General features: G+C 36.9%; 1 protein-coding gene across 3 annotated transcripts; it reads left to right on the forward strand.

Moving 5' to 3' along the window:
* The first annotated feature begins 7,458 nt into the window (after positions 1-7,458).
* LOC126696829 (probable protein S-acyltransferase 12) lies at positions 7,459-12,558 on the forward strand. 3 transcript variants are annotated; one of them, XR_007646103.1, is made up of 9 exons: positions 7,459-7,816; positions 7,898-8,156; positions 8,828-8,919; positions 9,859-9,985; positions 10,096-10,181; positions 10,722-10,787; positions 11,208-11,330; positions 12,063-12,178; positions 12,336-12,558. XR_007646103.1 is itself a non-coding variant. In XM_050393553.1 (8 exons), the coding sequence occupies exons 1-7, from the start codon at positions 7,628-7,630 to the stop codon at positions 11,322-11,324; spliced, it is 936 nt and encodes a 311-aa protein (XP_050249510.1). In that variant the 5' UTR covers positions 7,460-7,627; the 3' UTR covers positions 11,325-11,330; positions 12,336-12,558. The 3 variants fall into 3 exon arrangements, 1 of the variants encoding a protein (XP_050249510.1); XR_007646104.1 differs by having other exon boundaries at positions 12,072-12,178; XM_050393553.1 differs by lacking the exon at positions 12,063-12,178 and having other exon boundaries at positions 7,460-7,816.
* Positions 12,559-19,817: the final 7,259 nt, after the last annotated feature.

Here is a 19,817-nt window from a genome sequence, read left to right on the forward strand (position 1 = left end):
TAGAGGTGGCCAAAAGAAAAATAAAGAAAACAGAGGTTACGTTGGGAAGAACACGGACTCAGGTAAGGAATGCATGCAACTTCAGGGAAAGAGCAAAGGGGTTGAGATGTTGATGGAAGTTAATAAGGTTGAGGTGGGAATAAAAAGGAGACTTCGGTCACCTTTGCATGAGTTGGGAAACAGTGTTGATAATGGGAAGAAGGCAAGAATGGAGGGAGAGGTCAGGGAGTTTGGCAAGCTCTTAGCACACCACTTAGGATCGCGGAGGCTGTTAACCAGCCCCGTTGGGTGCAATAAGTGCCATTAGCTGGAACTGTAGGGGGCTTGGGAACCCCCTAACAGTTAAGGCCCTCCAAAAAGTGGTTTTGGATAAAGATCCCACCTTAGTTTTCTTAATGGAAACTAAGCTTGATGTCTCTGAGATGGATGAAATAAAAAGGAAAATAGAAAGGCAGCAAGGTCTGGTGGTCCCCAGTGTTCAATGTGGGGTGGCTTGGCCCTTTTGTGGAAAAACTCAATGAAAGTGGATGTATTGATGTACTCTCCTAGGCATATCAATGCAATCGTTATTGAAGAACAGGGGATGAAAAAATGGCATTTTATCGGATTCTATAGGCATCCGAAGAGTGGAAAAAGAGAGGATTCATGGAAACTTTTGAAGTGCTTAAGTCATAGAAGCAATCTGCCGTGGGTTTGCATGGGGGACTTCAATGAGATAATCTATGCTAGAGAGAAAGATGGGGGTGGGGTGAGACCTGAAGGTCAGATGAGGGGCTTCTGTGAGGCAATTAATAGGTGCCATTTGAAGGACATGGGTTATGTGGGCTCGAATTATACATGGAGCAGAAGATTAGGAAGATGTGGCTAGATTCATGAAAGATTGGACAAAGCTTTGGTGTCCACATATTGGGTAATGGTGTTCTCATCGATGAAGCTTTTTCATGTGTCCAACTCAACCTCGGATCATAGCATTTTAGTTCTCAAGGATGCTAGGTCTCCCCGACGGCAGCGACAACGATCAAAACTATTTCGCTTTGAGTCCATGTGGCTCGAGGATGGGCGGTGTAAAAATGTGGTGGATGAAGCATGGGAAAGAGGGCAAAACAAGGTCTCGGGTTGGCCTTTAGAGGCATGTTTGGAGTAGTACCAAAGGTCATTCGAATCATGGAATAAGCACTCCTTCGGCCATGTGGGAAAGCAAATAGCGGTCCTTCAAAATAAAATCCAGACTCTTGAATCCATGAATGGCATTGCTATGGACTTAGAATCAATCCATGCAATGAAAATGGAGCTAAATAGGTGGCTTGGCATCGAAGAGGAAATGTGGCATCAGAGAAGCCGAAATAGCTAGTTAAAGGCAGGAGACAAGAACACTACTTTCTTCCACACAAAAGTTTCGAATCAGTTTCAGTGGAACACTATTAGTAGGGTCCTTGATTTTAATAATGTTTGGTAGGAAGATGCCGATCAGATCGGTCAGATGTTTGTAGATTATTTTGAGTAACTTTTCTCTTCCTCACGGCCAAGGGTGGAGTCAGAGCTGATTGACGCAATGCATTCAAAAGTCACTAATCGAATGAATTCTATACTCACCCAAGATTTTCGGGCTGTGGAGGTGGAAAAAGCTCTAAAGCAAATGCATCCTTTAACGGCCCCCGACCCAGACGATATGCCCCCTTTATTTTATCACCATTTCTGGCCTATTGTTAAATCCATTATTGTTCACACAACACTTTCTTTTCTAAATCATGATAGAGCTCCCCCAAAATTCCATGAAACTCACATTGTACTTATTCCTAAAATAAAGAATCCGGAAAAAGTTACTGACTTTAGACCAATTTCTTTATGTAATGTGGCTTATAAAATTGCGTCTAAAGCGGTAGCAAATAGGATGAAAATGGTGTGCAGGATATTATCAGTGAGAATCAAAGTGCTTTTGTGGCGAAACGTCTCATCATAGACAATGTTTTGGTGGCTCATGAGTTGATGGACCATATCAATAAGAAAAAGAAAGGCAAATGTGGTGAAATGACAGTAAAGTTGGACATAAGCAAGGCATATAATCGTGTCGAATGGGAGTGTTTGCAACAGATCATGAGGAAGCTAGGTTTTCATGAGAAATGGATTAGCATTGTGATGCGATGTGTGTCTTCGGTGAAGTATGCTATACGGATCAATGGACAACCTTGCGGCCAAATCCAACCAACCCAAGGGCTTAGGTAAGGTGACCCATTATCGCTTTACCTCTTCATCATTTATGTTGAGGTTTTGTCTGCCCTTCTCCATCGTGCTGCCCAAAGAAAAGCTATTAGAGGTGTGGCTGCTTCAGCAAGAAGGCCTAGGATATCTCACCTATTTTTTGCCGACGATAGCTTGGTGTTTAGCAGAGCAACTGTAAGTGAAGCTACAGAAATCCAAAGGATTCTCAAAGTCTATGAACTTTCCTCGGGTCAACAATTAAATTGCCCTAAAACTTCCCTGTATTTCAGCCCAAACACTGATATGGGAACAAAGGAGAGATTGAAATCCATGTTTGGTGCCCAGGTAATCAAGACTCATGAATCCTATCTCGGTTCGTCATCACTAGTGGGGAGGTCTAAGAATAAAACTTTCGCTTAACTCAAGCAGAAGGTGGCAAACAAGGTCTTAGGTTGGAAGGAAAAATTACTTACACATGTTGGAAAGGAGATTCTGATTAAATCAGTGGCCCAAGCCATGCCTGCCTACTGATGAGTTGTTTTCTACTTCCCAATAAATTATGCAGGGAGTTGACCGGAATGATCACACAATTTTGGTGGGGGCAGATGAAAAATGAGAAAAAACTGGCTTGGCTGAGTTGGGACAAGATGTGCTTGCCGAAGGAAAAAGGAGGGCTGGGTTTCCGCGACTTAAAAAGCTTCAACCTGGCTCTTTTGGCTAAGCAGGGGTGCCGGCTGCAAACAAACTCCACTTCGCTGTTTAGCTGAGTATACAAAGCTAAATATTTCCCATGGTGCAGCTTTGTTGAGGCTGTTTTAGGTTCGAGGCCTTCGTATGCTTGGCAAAGCCTAGTGGTGGCTCAGGGGGTTGTTCGAAGAGGCATGAGATGGCAAGTGGGGAATGGAACTAGAATCAATGTGTGGCATGATAAGTGGATTCCCAGGCCAAGTACGTATAAGGTGTTAACGCCGGTGAGGCCAAATGTGGAAAATGCTCTAGTTTGTGAACTTATAAACAGAGCATCTGGCGAATGGAACGTGGACAAGCTCAATAGCTGGTTTCAACTTGAGGACAAGGAAGCAATTTTAAGCATACATCTGAGCACAAATGACACTAATGATAGATTAGTATGGGCAGAAAATAGAAGTGGCAAATTCACTGTAAAAAGTGCATATGCATTGGCTTTGGAGGAGCAGTAACGCTTAGCCTTGGGGTATTGCTCAAATAGTTTGGTCTATAGAAAGATATGAAAGGCTATATGGCACCTAAATGTTCCACAGAAAATTAAACACTTCGCATGGAAGGCAGGTTGTGACATTCTTGCTACAAAAATGAACATGGCAAAACGAAAAATTGCACTGAGTGGAACTTGTGATTTGTGCAAAAAGGAAGAGGAGACCATCTGGCATTTGTTTTGGTTCTGTGATCACGCTAAAGGGGCTTAGACAACAAGTAAATTGGTTCTTCCATTTGAGATCCCTCCGAGATGGAGTTTCTTGGATGTGGTGGAGAACCTACTGAGATGGGAAGATACCAGTCTTGGTTTGTTGGAGAAGGTCATCACAGTCTGTTGGGGTATTTGGAAGAATAGGAACGTGCTCCGTTTGGGTGGTAAAGGACAAGCAGGTCGCACCCTTTTGAGGGGTGCCATGCGCTTGGTTGATGATTTTCTTACAACAAATGAATTAAAATCTGGAAATCGGGTTGAAGCTTCTCCCATGGTGGTGTGGCAGCCACCAAGTCGTGGTCACTACAAAGTAAACACTAATGGTGCCGTCTTCTCAAACAGAAAACAAGCAGGTGCCGATGTAATTATCAAGGATGATTCTGGGGAAGTGGTCGCAGAGTTGAGCAAGAAGTGGAAATGTCCCCTGGGTGCTATTAAAGTCGAAGCAAAAGCCTTGGAAACCGGTGTTAATTTTGCCAGGGACGTGGGGGTTAGAGACGTTGAGTTAGAGACTGATTCGCTAGAGATCTATAACGCAGTACAAAGGTTGGCCTCCTCGCTGTCTTCAGTGGCGAAGGTGTTAGCTGGACTCATGAACCAAGCCTCGTCTTTTAGACAGTGGAAGTTTTCTCATACCAAAAGGCAGGGAAATGTCCCTGCTCATGTGTTGGCCTAACACGCTAAGGATGTTGAGGACTATGTAGCCTAGCTGGAGGAATGTCCTAGCATCTTAGAGCACGTGTGTGCTCAGGACAGACTTGTATTTGAACATTTTGTTTGTTAATAAAAATCCAGTATTTCCTATCAAAAAAAGAAAAAAAGAAAAAAGAAAAAGAGAGAGAGAGTAACATGGGAGATAGAAATAGAGAGGAGTTGGGATCTAATTGTTAGTTGCAATTTTTAAGAAATTGAGGTAGAATCCCTTTCTTTTGTATTTCTGTTTTTCCTTCCTTTCACAGTTACCAATGAAAGACATGAAGTTAGTTGACATTGCATGGGATATGGTATTCGAACAACTGAATTTTGTATTAAATTCTTCAAAATTATCTAATTTTAGGATTGCCATTTCATCGCTTAAATCTCAAATGATATATTAAGCTCTTATGCCTGCACTAAATTTTTTTTTTTTTTAATAAGCTGCAATATTCATTCAAAAAAGAGGAACAATTGGGCAATTTACCTTACAAATAGAATCTAAAACTCTTAGTAAATTGTCTTTATTAAAACAGAGAGACTCAAGGGATTTAAGACAGAGCTTTGTAGTTGCATAAGTGGCCGCATTACAATCTCTTTTAACTTAACAAAAACACACAAACTGGCTATTCAACATTCATATCCCTTACTAAAAGACTTATAATTCAACTAACACTTTTTAGTATTTAAAATTGAAATTTCTAAGCTTCAATTTCCCCTACCAATGTAATTATCATGTTAAAAAAAAATAAAAAAAAATCCATTTCCCTTTTGTTTTAGCCAACCAAAACCTGCCAATTCACACTTGAAAAAGCCGTTCTTAGAGCATTCCCATAAGTTTTTCTATAAAAAAAATGCCATTTTAACACACTAAAAACCTACTTTATTATTTTACCACATCATTTTACAATATCTCATTCATCAGATGTTTTATTCTTCAATTTTATACATTAAAATAATATTTCCAATACATTAAAATAATATATTAACTCTTCCCATCATCATCATCAACAACAACAACAACAACAACAATGGCACAACCACCACTGCCACCAACAACTACTGTCGTAACAACACCGACAACCACCACCAGCACAAACCAACATCCACCAACACCACCTTATTAAAAAAAAAAAAAACTACAACCACCAAAATCAACCCAACCACCAAACTCAACCCACAACCACTCGTTGCCGAATCCTCCATTAAATCACAACCACCAAAACAAAAAAAACAACCCACCACCGACCTATCGCATCCCACACACCCACCTACTGTCACTGCCAACCCACCCCACCCACCGCCAACCCACCCTTCAGAACCTATCCACAGGTCGAGTTAGCATTCTTTGGAACCCATTCGCCCATCACCAGCCGACCCACCCACCCATAGGTCGACTCACCCATCATTGAATCTACCCATCGCAACCCACCACCACTGATTTGCCCATCACCATCTCAACCCACCCACTGTCGAATCGAGTATCAAATCACTGCCAAAAAAAAAAAAACCACAGCAACAGAGATCGGCATCAGGTTGAGGAGGTGGCATGGCGAGGTTGAGAAGAAGAGAGAAAAGCAACAAGAGTGAGAAGAAAAAAGAGTGATTGAAGTGGGTTGAAGAGGTTTGATGTCTAGGACTCCGAGGGAGAGTGAGAGAGAAGAGAAAAGAATAAACTATAAAGTGATGAGAGAGGAGAGAGAAAAGAGAATAAAAAAATATTAAACATTATACAATTTCTGTAGTGAGAGTACTCTCATCAGCTTTTTCAAATATGCCAAATGCCAAATATTTGGCACATTTGACACACCAAACATAAAAACTGACCCTCATCAGCTGTGTTAAATGTCTCAAAATTTTGAGACATGCTACAGTACACTCTCAAATATGAGAGCGTATGGACAGCAATGCCATTTTGGTTTAATGTTTTTTTATTCTCTTTTTTCTCTCCGTTACTCTCTATCTCTTCCCTCTCAGTCCGCTTAAGATCTCTCTCATCCTTGCTCAAGATCTATCGCCGCCTCACCTTGCTGTCAACCTCCACAGCCCTCGCCGCCGACCTTCAGATCTCTTAATTGGGTCGTGGGTGTGAGATTTGGGATGGGTTTCGATGTGTGGGTTTTGGGTCATTGATTGATCGTTTGGGTTGGGATTTTGGGCCGGTAGTGGTGTCGTGGTTGTGGCGGTGGTTGGTTGAGTTTTGGACCGGCGATGTTTGTGGCTGTAGTGGGCGGCGATGTTTGTGGTTGTAGTGGGTTTCGATGTGTGGGTTTTGGGTCATTGATTGATCGGTTGGGTTGGGATTTTGGGCCGGTGGTGGTGTCGTGGTTGCGGTAGTGGTTGGTTGAGTTTTGAGCCGACGATGTTTGTGGCTCTAGTGGGAGGCGGTGTTTGTGGCTGTAGTGGGTTTCAATGTGTGTGGGTTTTGGGTCATTGATTGATCGGTTGGGTTGGGATTTTGGGCCTGTGGTGGTATCGTGGTTGCGGCAGTGGTTGGTTGAGTTTTGTGTCGGCGATGTTTGTGGCTGTAATGAGCGGCGGTGTTTATGGCTGTAGTTGGCTGGCAGTGTTTGTTGAAGATTTTGAGTTTCTTTTTCTTTTTCTTTTCTCTTTTATTGAGGTTTTTGGATTTGGAATTTGTTGGAGATCCAGTGATTGTGATTGTAGTTTGTGGAGGTTGATTTGCCGTTGGTGGTGATTTGTCGTTGCCGTTGCAGTTGGTGGTTTGTGGAGGTTGATTGAGATTGTAGTTTAATGTGTTGGAATTTGTTTAATATTATTTAATATGTTGGATATATTATTTTAACGTATAGAATTGAAAAATAGAAGATGTGATAAATGGTGAATTGTAAAATGGTGTGCTAAAATGATAAAGTAGGTTTTTGGTGTGTCAAAATGAGATTTTTTATGAGAGAGCTGATAAGAATGCTCTGATTTGAGAGTATATTGTTCACTAATGCCAAATATTTTGGCATTTACTACACTTGATGAGAGTAATTTTTTGGTATTTGGTGCGTCAAATGTCAAATATTTGGCATTTGACACACTTGATAGTGACGCGCATTTGACACAGTTGATAGTAATGCTGTTATAGTTGGTCCGACGCAAAAGAGCAAATTAAAAATAATCAAAAGAAATCATAACATAAGAAATTCTTATCCCTAATCCAAATCCAATCCAAGAACAACTCTAAACCTGGCTCCGGATATCTGGAAACGCCTGTTCCCATCACAACCCCGAAGCAGGCGACAGATCTGGATAGCACGGCGTTCCAGTTCCAGTCCCGGAATGGACATAAACGCGTTCAAGTGGTGTTCGGGTCTCAGAGTGTTGGGCTACTTCATGATCCTCCTCGTCGCCGCAATCGTCTCCGTCTCCTACTACGCCGTCGTCGTCCTCACCTGGGGCCCACTGTTGCTTCGCGGTGGCCTCCGCTCCCTCTTAGCCTCCGCCATCCTCTTCCTCTTCCATCTCCTGGTAATTTCCTCTCTCTCTCTTCTTCTTCTTTTGAAAAACACCGAGAACAATCAAAGCTATAATTTATCAAACACTTTGCAGCTTGCACTGTTATCATGGTGTTACTTTAAGGCAGTGTTTAAGGGCCCCGGTTCTGTTCCTGAAAATTGGAGACCTGCTGTGACAGAAGAGGAGAATTTGGAGGCTGGTGGTAGTAGTTCCATCATGACATCATCTGATCATGTCGCGCCTGATGCTTTAGTTCCCACGTGGTCTTCTGATGGACTCGAAAGAAAACAGGCTGGCTATTGTGCCCATTGCCAAAATGGCAAGCCCCCACGTTGCCATCATTGCTCCATTTGTAAGTCAATCTCCTTGTTTGTTTAATTTGTTTCTTAAACAAATGATGTTAAGGATTGGTTTGATGGCCTATATCCGAAAGATGTTATGCTTCTTAACACGGTCTTGGAGCCACTTCACATCATGGGCTAAATTTCTTTCAAATATTTGCTTCTGAGGCAACATCTACTCATTGGATGTACCAAAGGCCAATACTTGAGAACTAAAAATCTTTTCTTTTTCTTTCTTGTGTTTCCAAGGCCAAAGGGTTTGTCACCATAGATACTACATGGTATTTGTTTTTGCTTCTTTTATTTATTTATTTTGTTTGTAGGAGTTGCCATGTGACATGGTTCTTAGTGAAACAAGAAGCATGTTATAGAGTGAAACTTATTCAAATTATCAAGTAATGATATTTATTAATTGTTTCCATTTTTAAAATGCCTTTCGACATTCTTTTTGATCTGTATATATGCTCTTATCGCTTGTACGTCATGTCTGAAAGAATCAACTGTTGTAATATTAATTTACTTTTTGATGCTACCTAAAAAAAAAAACTTTTGGATGCCCTTCACCCCTTTAGAATGTTGCTGCAGTCCTTTGTTTGCATACAGTTTACAGTAATTGCCAGAATCACACATGATGATATTATAGTATACAGATTTTGTAATTCTTTCTGTTATGCATGTGTAGGCCAAAGATGTATTCTGAAGATGGATCACCATTGTGTTTGGGTTGTTAATTGTGTTGGAGCACACAATTATAAGTTTTTTCTTCTTTTCCTGGTAAAGTTCCACACCAACCCCCCCCCCCCCCCCCCCCCCCCCGCCCCGCGGGGCGCTTCCTTTCTTTTAAGAACTATGTATTGATAGCTTTATGAGTTACTTCCAATTCCACAGTAATAAATATGCCTGATATTTATCTTTGATTTGGAGGCTGGCAAAACCCACATGACCAAGAGAACTGGGTTTTAACACCCAGTACATGATTTTGAATAAGCAGGATAAGCCTCAAATAGTTCTCTTCAGCATTGTGTCTAGAAGTTTGGGTATTTTTGGTAGCATTTTAAAGTAAATGATTAGAATGACTTCCAATTCTGTAGCCTACCTGAAATGACTTCTTTGAAGGTTAAGAATAATAGAATATGCCTATGAGACAGGGGTCTTATGGCCCAAGAAGAATGACTCCTCATTATTATTTTAATATATTTTGTAACTTAGAAAGGGGGGATAAAGGGTGTAATTGGAACTCGGAAGATATTTTTGTAACCTATTTGAGATGTTTAATTTGAGGGCTTGCAAGTGAATTCAACCCCAGAATATTCCCATTTCCTGACCCGAACTTTTTGAATTTTTGAAATCATGACATCAGTTAGGAATATACTATGTGGTAATAGACATTTTAAGTTTATCAGAAGAATATACTATATGGTAATAGACATTTTAATCATGACATCAGTTAGGAATATTCTGCTGCTTATATTATTTTTATTTAGATAACTAAAAATGCATAAATGAAGTCTCTTCTCAATTTAATGACTTGTACTTTGGACCTTCATAAGGTCTGATTACAAAGGACATCAGTGAACTTGACTGAATTGTGGTGGTTCTGAATTTTTAGATGAAAAAGGAGAGGGGTGGCGGGAGAGTGGTGGTAGGATGACTAGTTTCTTTTCCTTTTCTTCCTGGCTTACTTTTCCCCCCTCTTATATTTTCCATTGATAGGTTTATACATTCCTGGAGACGACAATGGATACCTTGGTTTTGCTGCCTAATTTTATCCAATTCTTTAGTGAAGCTATGAATCATTCTAGCTCTCCTGGCAATCTTGCAATAATTTTTTTGGCTTTTGGTAAGTGTTTTGCCTGAATTGATCATTTCTTTTTCCTTTTCCATTTCCATGTTTAGTTTCCGCTTTCTCATTGTTACCATGTTCCTTACAGATTGTATACCTTGATGCAGTTCTAAATTTAGCCTTTGCCCTGAGTCTTCTTTGTTTTATAATCATGCATGCGTCTCTTGTGTCAAGCAATACCACGTCAGTAGAGGTAATAAACACGCTAGCTTTTTTCTGGATTTTGATTCTGTAAATTTGTTCATGGCTTCTTGCCCTCTGTTGCTTAGATTTGTTTCTGACATTTTGCTGTGACCTGCAATTAATCTGTTCTTGGGGATGTACGAGAAACTCTGTCAGCTATTTTAAGTTATGATAGCCTAGAAATGAGTAATTATTGCATAAAGAGAAATACTAGAGGCAACAAATTTCACAACCTCTTTCACTATTCAATGAGGTGGCAAGTTGTGATTGGTGGGCATAAGCACCACCACTATCCATACTTTTTCACTCACCAACCAAAGTTTAGCAATTTAATGTGTTGTGAAAAGTGCATGAATTATGTTGTGTAACTGGATATATTGTTGCATAATGCATGGGCTATCATGTCCTCAATGACATTCAATATACAAATAATCTCATTTTCATTATTTCAAAATTTTCTCACCCCTTATGGAAACAAGTGCTGCCTGATTTTTGATGGTTGAAGCCTCAATTAAATATCGTATCTAATCATCTGAAAACAATGTTTCAGGTTTACGAGAAGAAAAAAACAATCAGGTGGAGGTATGACTTGGGCAGGAAGAAGAATTTTGAGCAGGTGAGACCTGGTGGACATGCTATCTGGAATTTCTCCTATTACTTTGTATTGACACAAAATTTGAGGAAGAATTGACTTCTGAAAGATGATTTTAAAGAGAGAGAGAGAGAGAAGGCAAGATTATAATCCTGTTTAGAGGGACATCATTCAAAGAATATGATAATCACTGTGAATTTTTTTATTTTATTTTAATATATGTCCTACCAAAAAGAAATATAAGTCATTTAATATCTTGACTTGCAGCCTTGGATGGCTTTTTATTGGTCTTCTGCCAAGAAATCACTTTAAAGTCTTTGTCCAAGCAAATTTTAACCATCAATAATAATATTGAGTGGCTTGTGGATCCAATCAATTCTTCATTTTTGACCCTGTGTTGGTCTCATTTTATTGTGGTGTGATCCTTTTTGTTTCATCTTGAAGGTTTTTGGCACGAAGAAGGCGTTATGGTTATTACCTTTGTTTTCAAAAGAGGATTTAGAAAACATACCTGCACTTCAGGGTCTTGAATTCCCAACTCGTTCAGATGTTGAGGCTTGAGGCATGGTGAGCTTATTATATTTCAAGCTGGCAGTGTAGCTTTCTGTATATAACTTTATGATGTTTGTAATGTTGGCTGTAAAAATCTGCGTTGATGTGTTACATTTAATTAGTTTTATGATCTTGATCAGGATGAATATAAAATTTTGAGCCTAGTGGATATTAATTGTGAAGGCTTATCTTGACAGGGTTTGAATTTATTGGATTTGCCAATATAGACTGCACCAATATTTACCCACAATTATGTATTAGATATTACTTAATAAACATGAGTTTAGAAAATGAACTTGTATGTACCATTAATCAATTACTAAGTGCGGTTGTCTAGTTTTCTTCCATCATTTATGTTTTATGGTTTGTTTTTACATTTAACATGGACAACTAAATTATGCGTCAAGAGTGGGGTTTGGATAGCAACGCGTTTGCGTTGCTATCTGCGTTTGCGTTGCTATCTGCGTTTGCGTTTCCTTGGGTGGGTCCCGTGCACATATAACTTTCCACGGCACTATTCACATATTTAAAAATTATTTTGCTACAGTGTTTTCAGCAATAAGCAGTATCCAAACAAACTCCAAATTGAATCTTTCTGCTTTTGATTAAGGGAATTTGGTCATTTAATTCTATAGTGAATCTTCCTTAACAGGTCTAAGCTTAATAGAATACTACAGCTGGTATTGAATGAATCTATTTTTCTTCTTAAAGACCTTCCTTGATTTACCCTGTGTGTTGAATTCCAAGCTGTGACAGACTGCCATAAACTTGTTCCTGCATTTGATGCCTATATTAGGCAGTTTCATGCTATATCTACTTCCAGTCTTCCACGACGCATTATTGATGGATTTTAATTGAATTAGGTGGGTTGAAAGTTATCTGTTTGGACTTAAGGGTGTTTTTCTTTCGATACAATAGAATTTTGCCCTATAGTGTCCATTTCATGATGATTGCTCTTTATCACAGACTAAGGCACTAATTGTTTTTTTTTTTGTTTTTTTTTTTTTGTTGTTGTTGTAGGTGAGGTTTGAACCAGATCTCTTATGCATTCAAACAAGTCTATTGGCAGCCTAAACTGTAACTTTGGTGTAACTTTAATTCAAATGGTTGATTGGGCATTGCGACTTATGGGGGTTTGCCTTTTGTGTAAATGAATTCTACCCCTTTATTTGTTTTGGTGGAAAATGTTTTATGTGATTAACGGAAATCAAGTTCAACAGAGCAAAAAAACGTTTTCAGAAAAGTTAACCACTCAATAGACCATTATATATATATATATATATATATATATATATATATATATATATATATATTTATATATATATATACTAATAGTAATTTCAAGTACATGTGATTTGATCTCAAGTCCTTTATTTGACTACAATAAATTTTACTAATTGAGATAATTAGAATTCACTCAACCCATTCAAGTGCAATAAATTAAACAGATAGATTTAAGATTCTTCTTTAATAATTGTAATAAACTCATGCAAGGCATGGGTTAGTTAATAAACACATCTAAACTAGAAGATATAACTAATATTATCGAAATTGCATATCAAAAATAGGCAATAAAAAAATGGCATACATCTGTGATGGAAGAATAATGTTCAGTTCTCATAGTAACATTATGAAAGCAGATGTGACTAAATTTTATCAAAACTAAAAATAGATTTGCGAAGGACTAAGAGAAATTCTTTGAGAGAGTTTTTGGGAAAGAATCATTAAGTAATTGCTGATTCTTTTTTTTCAATCAGTACATTCTACCCTTTAAAAGCCTCAAGTTTATGATTTTCTTAGCATAAATTTGACTTAAAGAAAGTCTTCGATTCATTTTCACTCCCAAATTGTTGAAGAAGTGAGAAGAGCACTAAGAACATGAAGAATACGAGATATGTTTTCAAAAAGGTGTTGCCTGAACTCCGTTGATCTAAGGAGGTGTTGCCCATTTAAACCGAGCATTGATTCGAATTTAGGAGTCAACCGATCCCAAAATGCTGCTCAAATTTCCAAGCTTGAAGGAACAATGTGTTGCACAATGATAAAAAGCCTTAAGAACATTCACGACAACTTTTAAATCCAACATCACATGCAAGTATGAATCTCTAATCGAGTAGTAGTGTAGGCTCTAAAGCTTTAGATATGGGATATGCAATAATTTTTGTATTCATATGGGATGAATACTATAAACATGCTCTTTGTATGTTTGCATTTGATGACATGGGATGAACTCTAATTTTCATTTTTTTTTTGTAAATATTTTTCAAAACCCTAGTCTTTTGATCTCTTTTACAAAACTTAATATGCTATTTTACTGTTTGTGAAATGTTTGGATGATGTTTGCATGACATGACTATATATGTTTTAGAAGACCAATTCACTGGATAGAGTGGGTGCCTAACACTTTTCCACTCCTTAACTTAACATCCGATCTTATATAAATGGTTCATAGACTAGGTGTTATCCTATAATTTTCATATTTTAAAATGTAGTTAAAAAAATCCTGTAATTTTTTCTTTCCAAATTGTTTCTAGGAATAAGTCATGTCAATGCGTGTATAATAATAATAATAATAATAACTAGTCGCTAACATGTGCGATGCACAGGAAAAATATTGAAAAATAGATTTAATCTTTCTTTTATTCTATTATATGTCATGTATATATAAGTGTGTTTAGGTCTGTTGATAGAGAGCAATTATTTAAACAATCGCAGCAGAAAATTTTCTATTAATACTAAAATTTGTGTATACACAAATTACAGTTTCATGTAAAGTGTACATACACATGCTCTATACCTCTAAGGAAGGAAACATCATAAACCCTTTACATATGTGGGTTAGATTTAAAACAAACTACATATAATCCAAGTCTGATAAGCCAACTCAATGGTAAAAAAATGTTCTTTATAAAATTAGATAGTAACATATTTTACAAAAGGAGGCAATTCTTTGGAACTCTATCTTGTTGCTCATATTCTGCAGTATACAACAAAGTGATTTATCTATCTAGGTACAATGGGCAATAGCATTGGCTATTCTTAAGCACAATTCAATACTGACAAATGAGATAGAAAAGAAAAAAAAAGTAACATAACAAATACAAAAAGTACCACTGTTCCAGCGCTCCAAAACTCCATAAACAAAACCCTTTCCTAGCCCAAAAATACAAAAAGTTCCCTCCTTTCCCACAAATCCAAGAAGGCTGAGACCACCAACAACTCCCCACAGCAGTCAGAGAAACCTCTCAAAGAAACCCGAAGAAAGCATGACCAAAAACATATAAAGCTTCCTTCTTTTTCTTATTGAACCAAAAAACCCAGCAAAGATAGTTCCTTTTCCCATTCACTCTCAAAGACCAACAGAACAAAATAGCAAGAACATATAAAACAAAGCAAGCAGCAAGGCATGGGAGCAAAAGTAAAAAAGGAGATATGAACAAAAAGCAGGGCAAAGAAAAGAAAAGAGAAAGAAGTAGAGATGAATCAATAACATTTCCCCACTTCGTTCTTACTTTCTTTTGTTTCTTCTCTATATTCAGCTATTGATGATTTAGGAACTATTTATGTGGGAAAACAAATCATGCCATATGAACACTATTTAGGAATTCTATCAAACTCTTGTGAGAAGCCAATAACAAATCCGGAAAAGACTTCCAGTTTGAATTCTTTCAAACTCAGGTTTATTTGCCTCCATCTAAAACAACATTTCTAACAAAAACTTAGTAGTCTCAATTTTCAAAAGAGAAACGAATACTTATCCCAATGAAGAAAAAATTGGAAACAACTGGAGCTTCCATTTCATAGGAGTATATTGTTCTCAACAAAAAATATTTTGCCATACAATAGTATTTCCAACTACCATAGTGACTTGTTTTGTGGAAGGTACTTATTATTGCACCAAGCCCGACCTCTAAATCCTACCCTTATGTTCAATTATAAACTACATCTAATCCTAATTGGCTTTTATGTTTAGAATTGTATGCAAAACTAAATCAATTAGGCTCTAGAAATAAATATATAAATTCTAATATAAAGTTAAAATTTTATAAAACAAACATGAATTCTAATATCAAACTCCAAATAAATTATATAACATGCAACAAAGAAACCCAAAAAAGAAAAAAAGAAACTATAGTAGCTAAATATACAAATAAAATAGTAATTAAAAGACATTGACAGGCAGAAATTAATATCTACAACTAAAGAAGCATACCTTACTCAAAAACTTTTTTATTTCGATAAGATCAAACCTGACTCAGAAAACCTTAAATTAAAATAAAACAATTTAAATAGATTAGTAAACCCAATGGCCAAATAAAGAAAACAGGTAAGAGGGAAAATCCTAAAATTATATTAAAAACATCACTAATTATTTTAAAAACTCCAAGCGACGAAAAATGGCAGCCCCCCAACTTAACAAGCTCTTTGCCAAAGAATGCGTACTATGACACATCTCCAAACCTACAATTTAAAAAAAAAATAACCTCCATATATAAGAAAGACATTTAATGAAATTAATTATTCCTAATGAGAAAAATACACACACAGCCTTGCATGCTTATATACATATAGGGCAGGACAATAGCTAATCATAGCCTCACTCTCAAGCCATTTTTGAATTCAAACATGTTCCAATTTTCTCTAACAAAATTAAAAATATTTTGCTAATCCACATCATAAAACACAAATAAGTCATTCTATCCACTACAGTGACAATTTGTGAATGCAGTATTATACAAAATATGAATGGTGTTGATTCATGGGCAACTAAACAGGCCTAAGAGATGTGCCTAATGAGGGAAACATGCAAAGAAGAATCCATTATCAGGTCTAATGTTATTTGCCTTAGTCAAATAGTTCGATAGTCAATAGATTCATAATTTTTCTACAACTAAAAGTAATGGCTTATAGGTATTTATCATGACCAACTCTAGAACGTGACAGAGACTAATTTTACAACAAAAGGCTTGCATTTCTTCTCAGTGTCAAAACAAAGGTCATATACTTGTATTCATAAAAAGCAAGGACTTCATATAGCGTGAAAATACCAGAATTGTTATTTTCAAGAGAAATACCTGTTGGGGAATGAGTCGTGGGCAACTCATTCCCTTCGTGGCCTAAACAAAACCTAAAAAATCTTGAATAACAATAAAAAATTAAGCTATAATCAAATTAAGTAATAGAACTTTTACTAAAACAATCAAATCAGGGAGGAGTAAAATAAAAATCAAATAATGATTCAGAGATATAAAACCCAAATCACCCAAATTATAAACCAACCAATCAATTCTTCATTAATTTTGACCCTTTTTTCAAGTAGAGAAACCCCCTGATAGGATTAAAATCAAAAGCACATTAAATTATCAAGTAGATTATAAAGTTAGCCTAAAAAAAACACAAAACCCCTTAGTAACAATTGGAAATTAAGCGAAAATTGAAATTAGTAAATATATCTTTGACTAAAAAAATCAAAACAGGAAGGAGGAAAACAAAAATCAGATAATAAGTTATAGATTAAAACCCAAATTGCCCAACAAAAACAATGAAATTTCCCATTTTTTAATCAAATGAAAGCAAACCCAGATTATAAATCAATCAGGACTGCCCAAATTTTGATCGCATAAACACAATAAACCTAAAAACCCTAGAATATGAAACTAAGATCAAAAACCAAAAAACAGAAGGCAAATAATAGAAAGATTCAGAGAGAGAGAGAGAGAGTAGAAACATTGTGGATTTGAAATATCTTTTCCCTTCATGGCTTGTGTTTGCTCCACTACCTTCTTGTCTAATAACCCAAATATCAAGCCAAATGAATAAAAATAAAAAACAAAATAGAATAGAACAGAACATGAAACTGAAACTTACCGACAACTGTGTGGAACTGGAAGATGGAGGGAGATTGGTCTAACAGTAGTGAAGAGGCCTCCCTCAAGTTTCTCTCTCCAACACTCTCTGCATCTTATCAAATTTCTCTGTGTTTCACGGTCACAAAAGCTCTCTATTCTTTATATCTCTCTCTCTAGTTGTTTTTTATTTAATATAGAGAAGCAGAGCATCGGGTTTAGGGTTTATAAAAGTTTTATTATTATTAATTTTTTTTAATATTGTGCTGACGTGGAAAATTGTAGAAGCTTCAAAAGCTTCGGTTTTATATATATATATATATATATATATAGATAACAATAATTCTATCAAATGTAAATTCCAATTTTCAATCAACGAAATGAGGAATTATTTTATTATATGATTTTCTCTCATTTTTTCCCCTTATTTAAAACAAGTGGCTACTCCAAATTTAAAACTCTTGATCTAGGGGAAATGGTATCACTAGTTCAACGTCCATTTTGAGAGACAATAAAAACAATCTCACTCATTAACATAGGTTTTGTTCAAAATTTAAACTAACAAGTTGAGGTTGAGGTCTCTCACAATCATACACTTTGCTAGTGTCTAACTTAAGAGCCATTTTCCCATCACCTCTTCATCATCTACCATTCATGATATGCAAAGCTTCAAAAACCACTAGCATGATGTTTGTTATAAGTATACTTGGGACAAAGAAACTTTAGCTTGGTGAAATAAGTTCGGGTAGGATTTTTTACAATCTATTAGCTGACTTTTGCAGTGATTTTATAAATGACATTGCAAATACAATAAGCGTGAAATTAATATCTTTATCCATAAACCCACTATGCAAATAATCAAGGATAGCTTGGTTACTGTATCACCTTATCTATACCCTTGATAGAATAAAACATTCATACTAAATATGATTCTTGTTTATATTGTTCACTAGTTGATTATTTGTTTATCTTTGTTAGGACATATGTGATTCATGTTAGGAACATATGTCAATGTAGAATTGGCTAATCCTTCGACAAAATGCACTTTATTTGTATTTAGGTAGATCTAGGATGTGTTTAATACTTCAAGGAACATGGTTTCAAGTTTAAGTGTTAAAGTCATGCAAGTCTATCCAAGAATCAAGTGAAGAAGTGCTGGATTTTAAAACTCGACGGCTATCTCGATAGCTAGTATCTATCAAGGTTTATAGGGCTCAATGCTTGATAGCTGCTCGATAGATAAGTTATCTATCAAGATTTAAGAAAATCAGTTTTTCAGATCTGATTTCACTCCAATCCGTGTATAGATGTTTGAGCTTTCTTTTTTCACAACCATAAACATATATAAGGATTGTTTTAAGGGTCGTCATAGCTGATGCATACCAATGCAAAAGTTTTTCACAAGCATATTGTGAACCAGAGACATATGCCCTAGTTCATCTTTTTCTTCAAGAAGTTGCAGCGTTTGTACGCCGTAGGGTTTTGTAACCAAGGAGTTTCGTGATCTTCATCGTGGTGATGAACTAAAGAACTTTGTAGCCAACATCCTTCTCAAGTTGGTGTTAGTCACGTACTTGGATCCGTGTATCACATTGATTAGTCACGTACTGGGACTTGTGCATTAAAAGGAGAGATTGTGTCATGCCCCAAACCCAAAAGGGTCCAAAGCATGAAAGACTGAGCCTTCAAGAGGTATTGTAGTGATTTTTTTCTTTTCCATTCAATAAAATAAATAAATATATTGATCTCTCCACAATATAAGTCAGAGCTCTATGACACACTTACAAGCAATACAAACTACAAATCGTGTGTCTCCAAATGTACTTAACAATCCAATGCTCCAAATAAAATAAACAAAAAGTCGTGATCCTCTCTAAGGTACACAACCACAACATAATATCTAGGCCTACCACACTCAAGGCTAACAAACCTCAAAAGCCCAATCTCCAGTCGCATTAGCTATGGTCTAGATAAATTTAATAAGTTGAGTTGCCAACACTTTATAGCACAAATCTCCCACTTAGCATAGTACTTTAATCACCATCAATAAACTAAGCTCCATGCCCGACGTATAACTAATTTATCTGTAAAATTGTTGGAGAGTGGGATGAGCTAAAGCCCAATAAGTAGCATAATTAATGGGGGTAGGGGAAATGCAAGTTTCATGATAATGAACATTTTACAAAACATGTTATAATTTGGGAATTTCCATTTAATTTATGCAAAAAAAATTTCATTAACCACATGACAAGTACGATAGGAATAGTTTAGTGCCAAGCTTCCAAAAATAACTATGAAACTACATTCCATTCGCTGTGAGTTATAAAAATATCCAATACCATTTCAAAACTAGAAAACCTCACCCAAGATGCAACAAGGACTAACAAGGGCCAACAAGAATGGAGATATCACCCAGACATCATACCGCCACAAAGAAGTTAGAGCCCAGACACACTAGCATGATATGTACCTCTTTTGGCATATGGTTTATTGGCCCTGCCAAGCCTTACCCACACCCTCCATGGGCAGCAAGGGATAACATGTCATGTAGTACCTCTTTTGCATGTGGTCTCTTGGCCCTGTCTAGCCTCACCTACACACTCAAGGATTTACCTCTTCCCCCCATAGGCAGCAGGGAATGACGTGTCGCATAGTA

This window comes from Quercus robur, chromosome 8, assembly GCF_932294415.1.
Source record: "Quercus robur chromosome 8, dhQueRobu3.1, whole genome shotgun sequence".
NCBI lineage: Eukaryota > Viridiplantae > Streptophyta > Magnoliopsida > Fagales > Fagaceae > Quercus > Quercus robur.

What these genes read in the sequence shown, in the direction of transcription:
- LOC126696829 (XM_050393553.1), top strand. Translation starts at nt 7,628, where the DNA reads ATGGACATAAACGCGTTCAAGTGGTGTTCGGGTCTCAGAGTGTTGGGC. An exon ending in TCTTCCTCTTCCATCTCCTG is followed by an intron (nt 7,817 to 7,897) that starts GTAATTTCCTCT and finishes AACACTTTGCAG; the next exon opens with CTTGCACTGTTATCATGGTG. An exon ending in GCAATACCACGTCAGTAGAG is followed by an intron (nt 10,182 to 10,721) that starts GTAATAAACACG and finishes ACAATGTTTCAG; the next exon opens with GTTTACGAGAAGAAAAAAAC.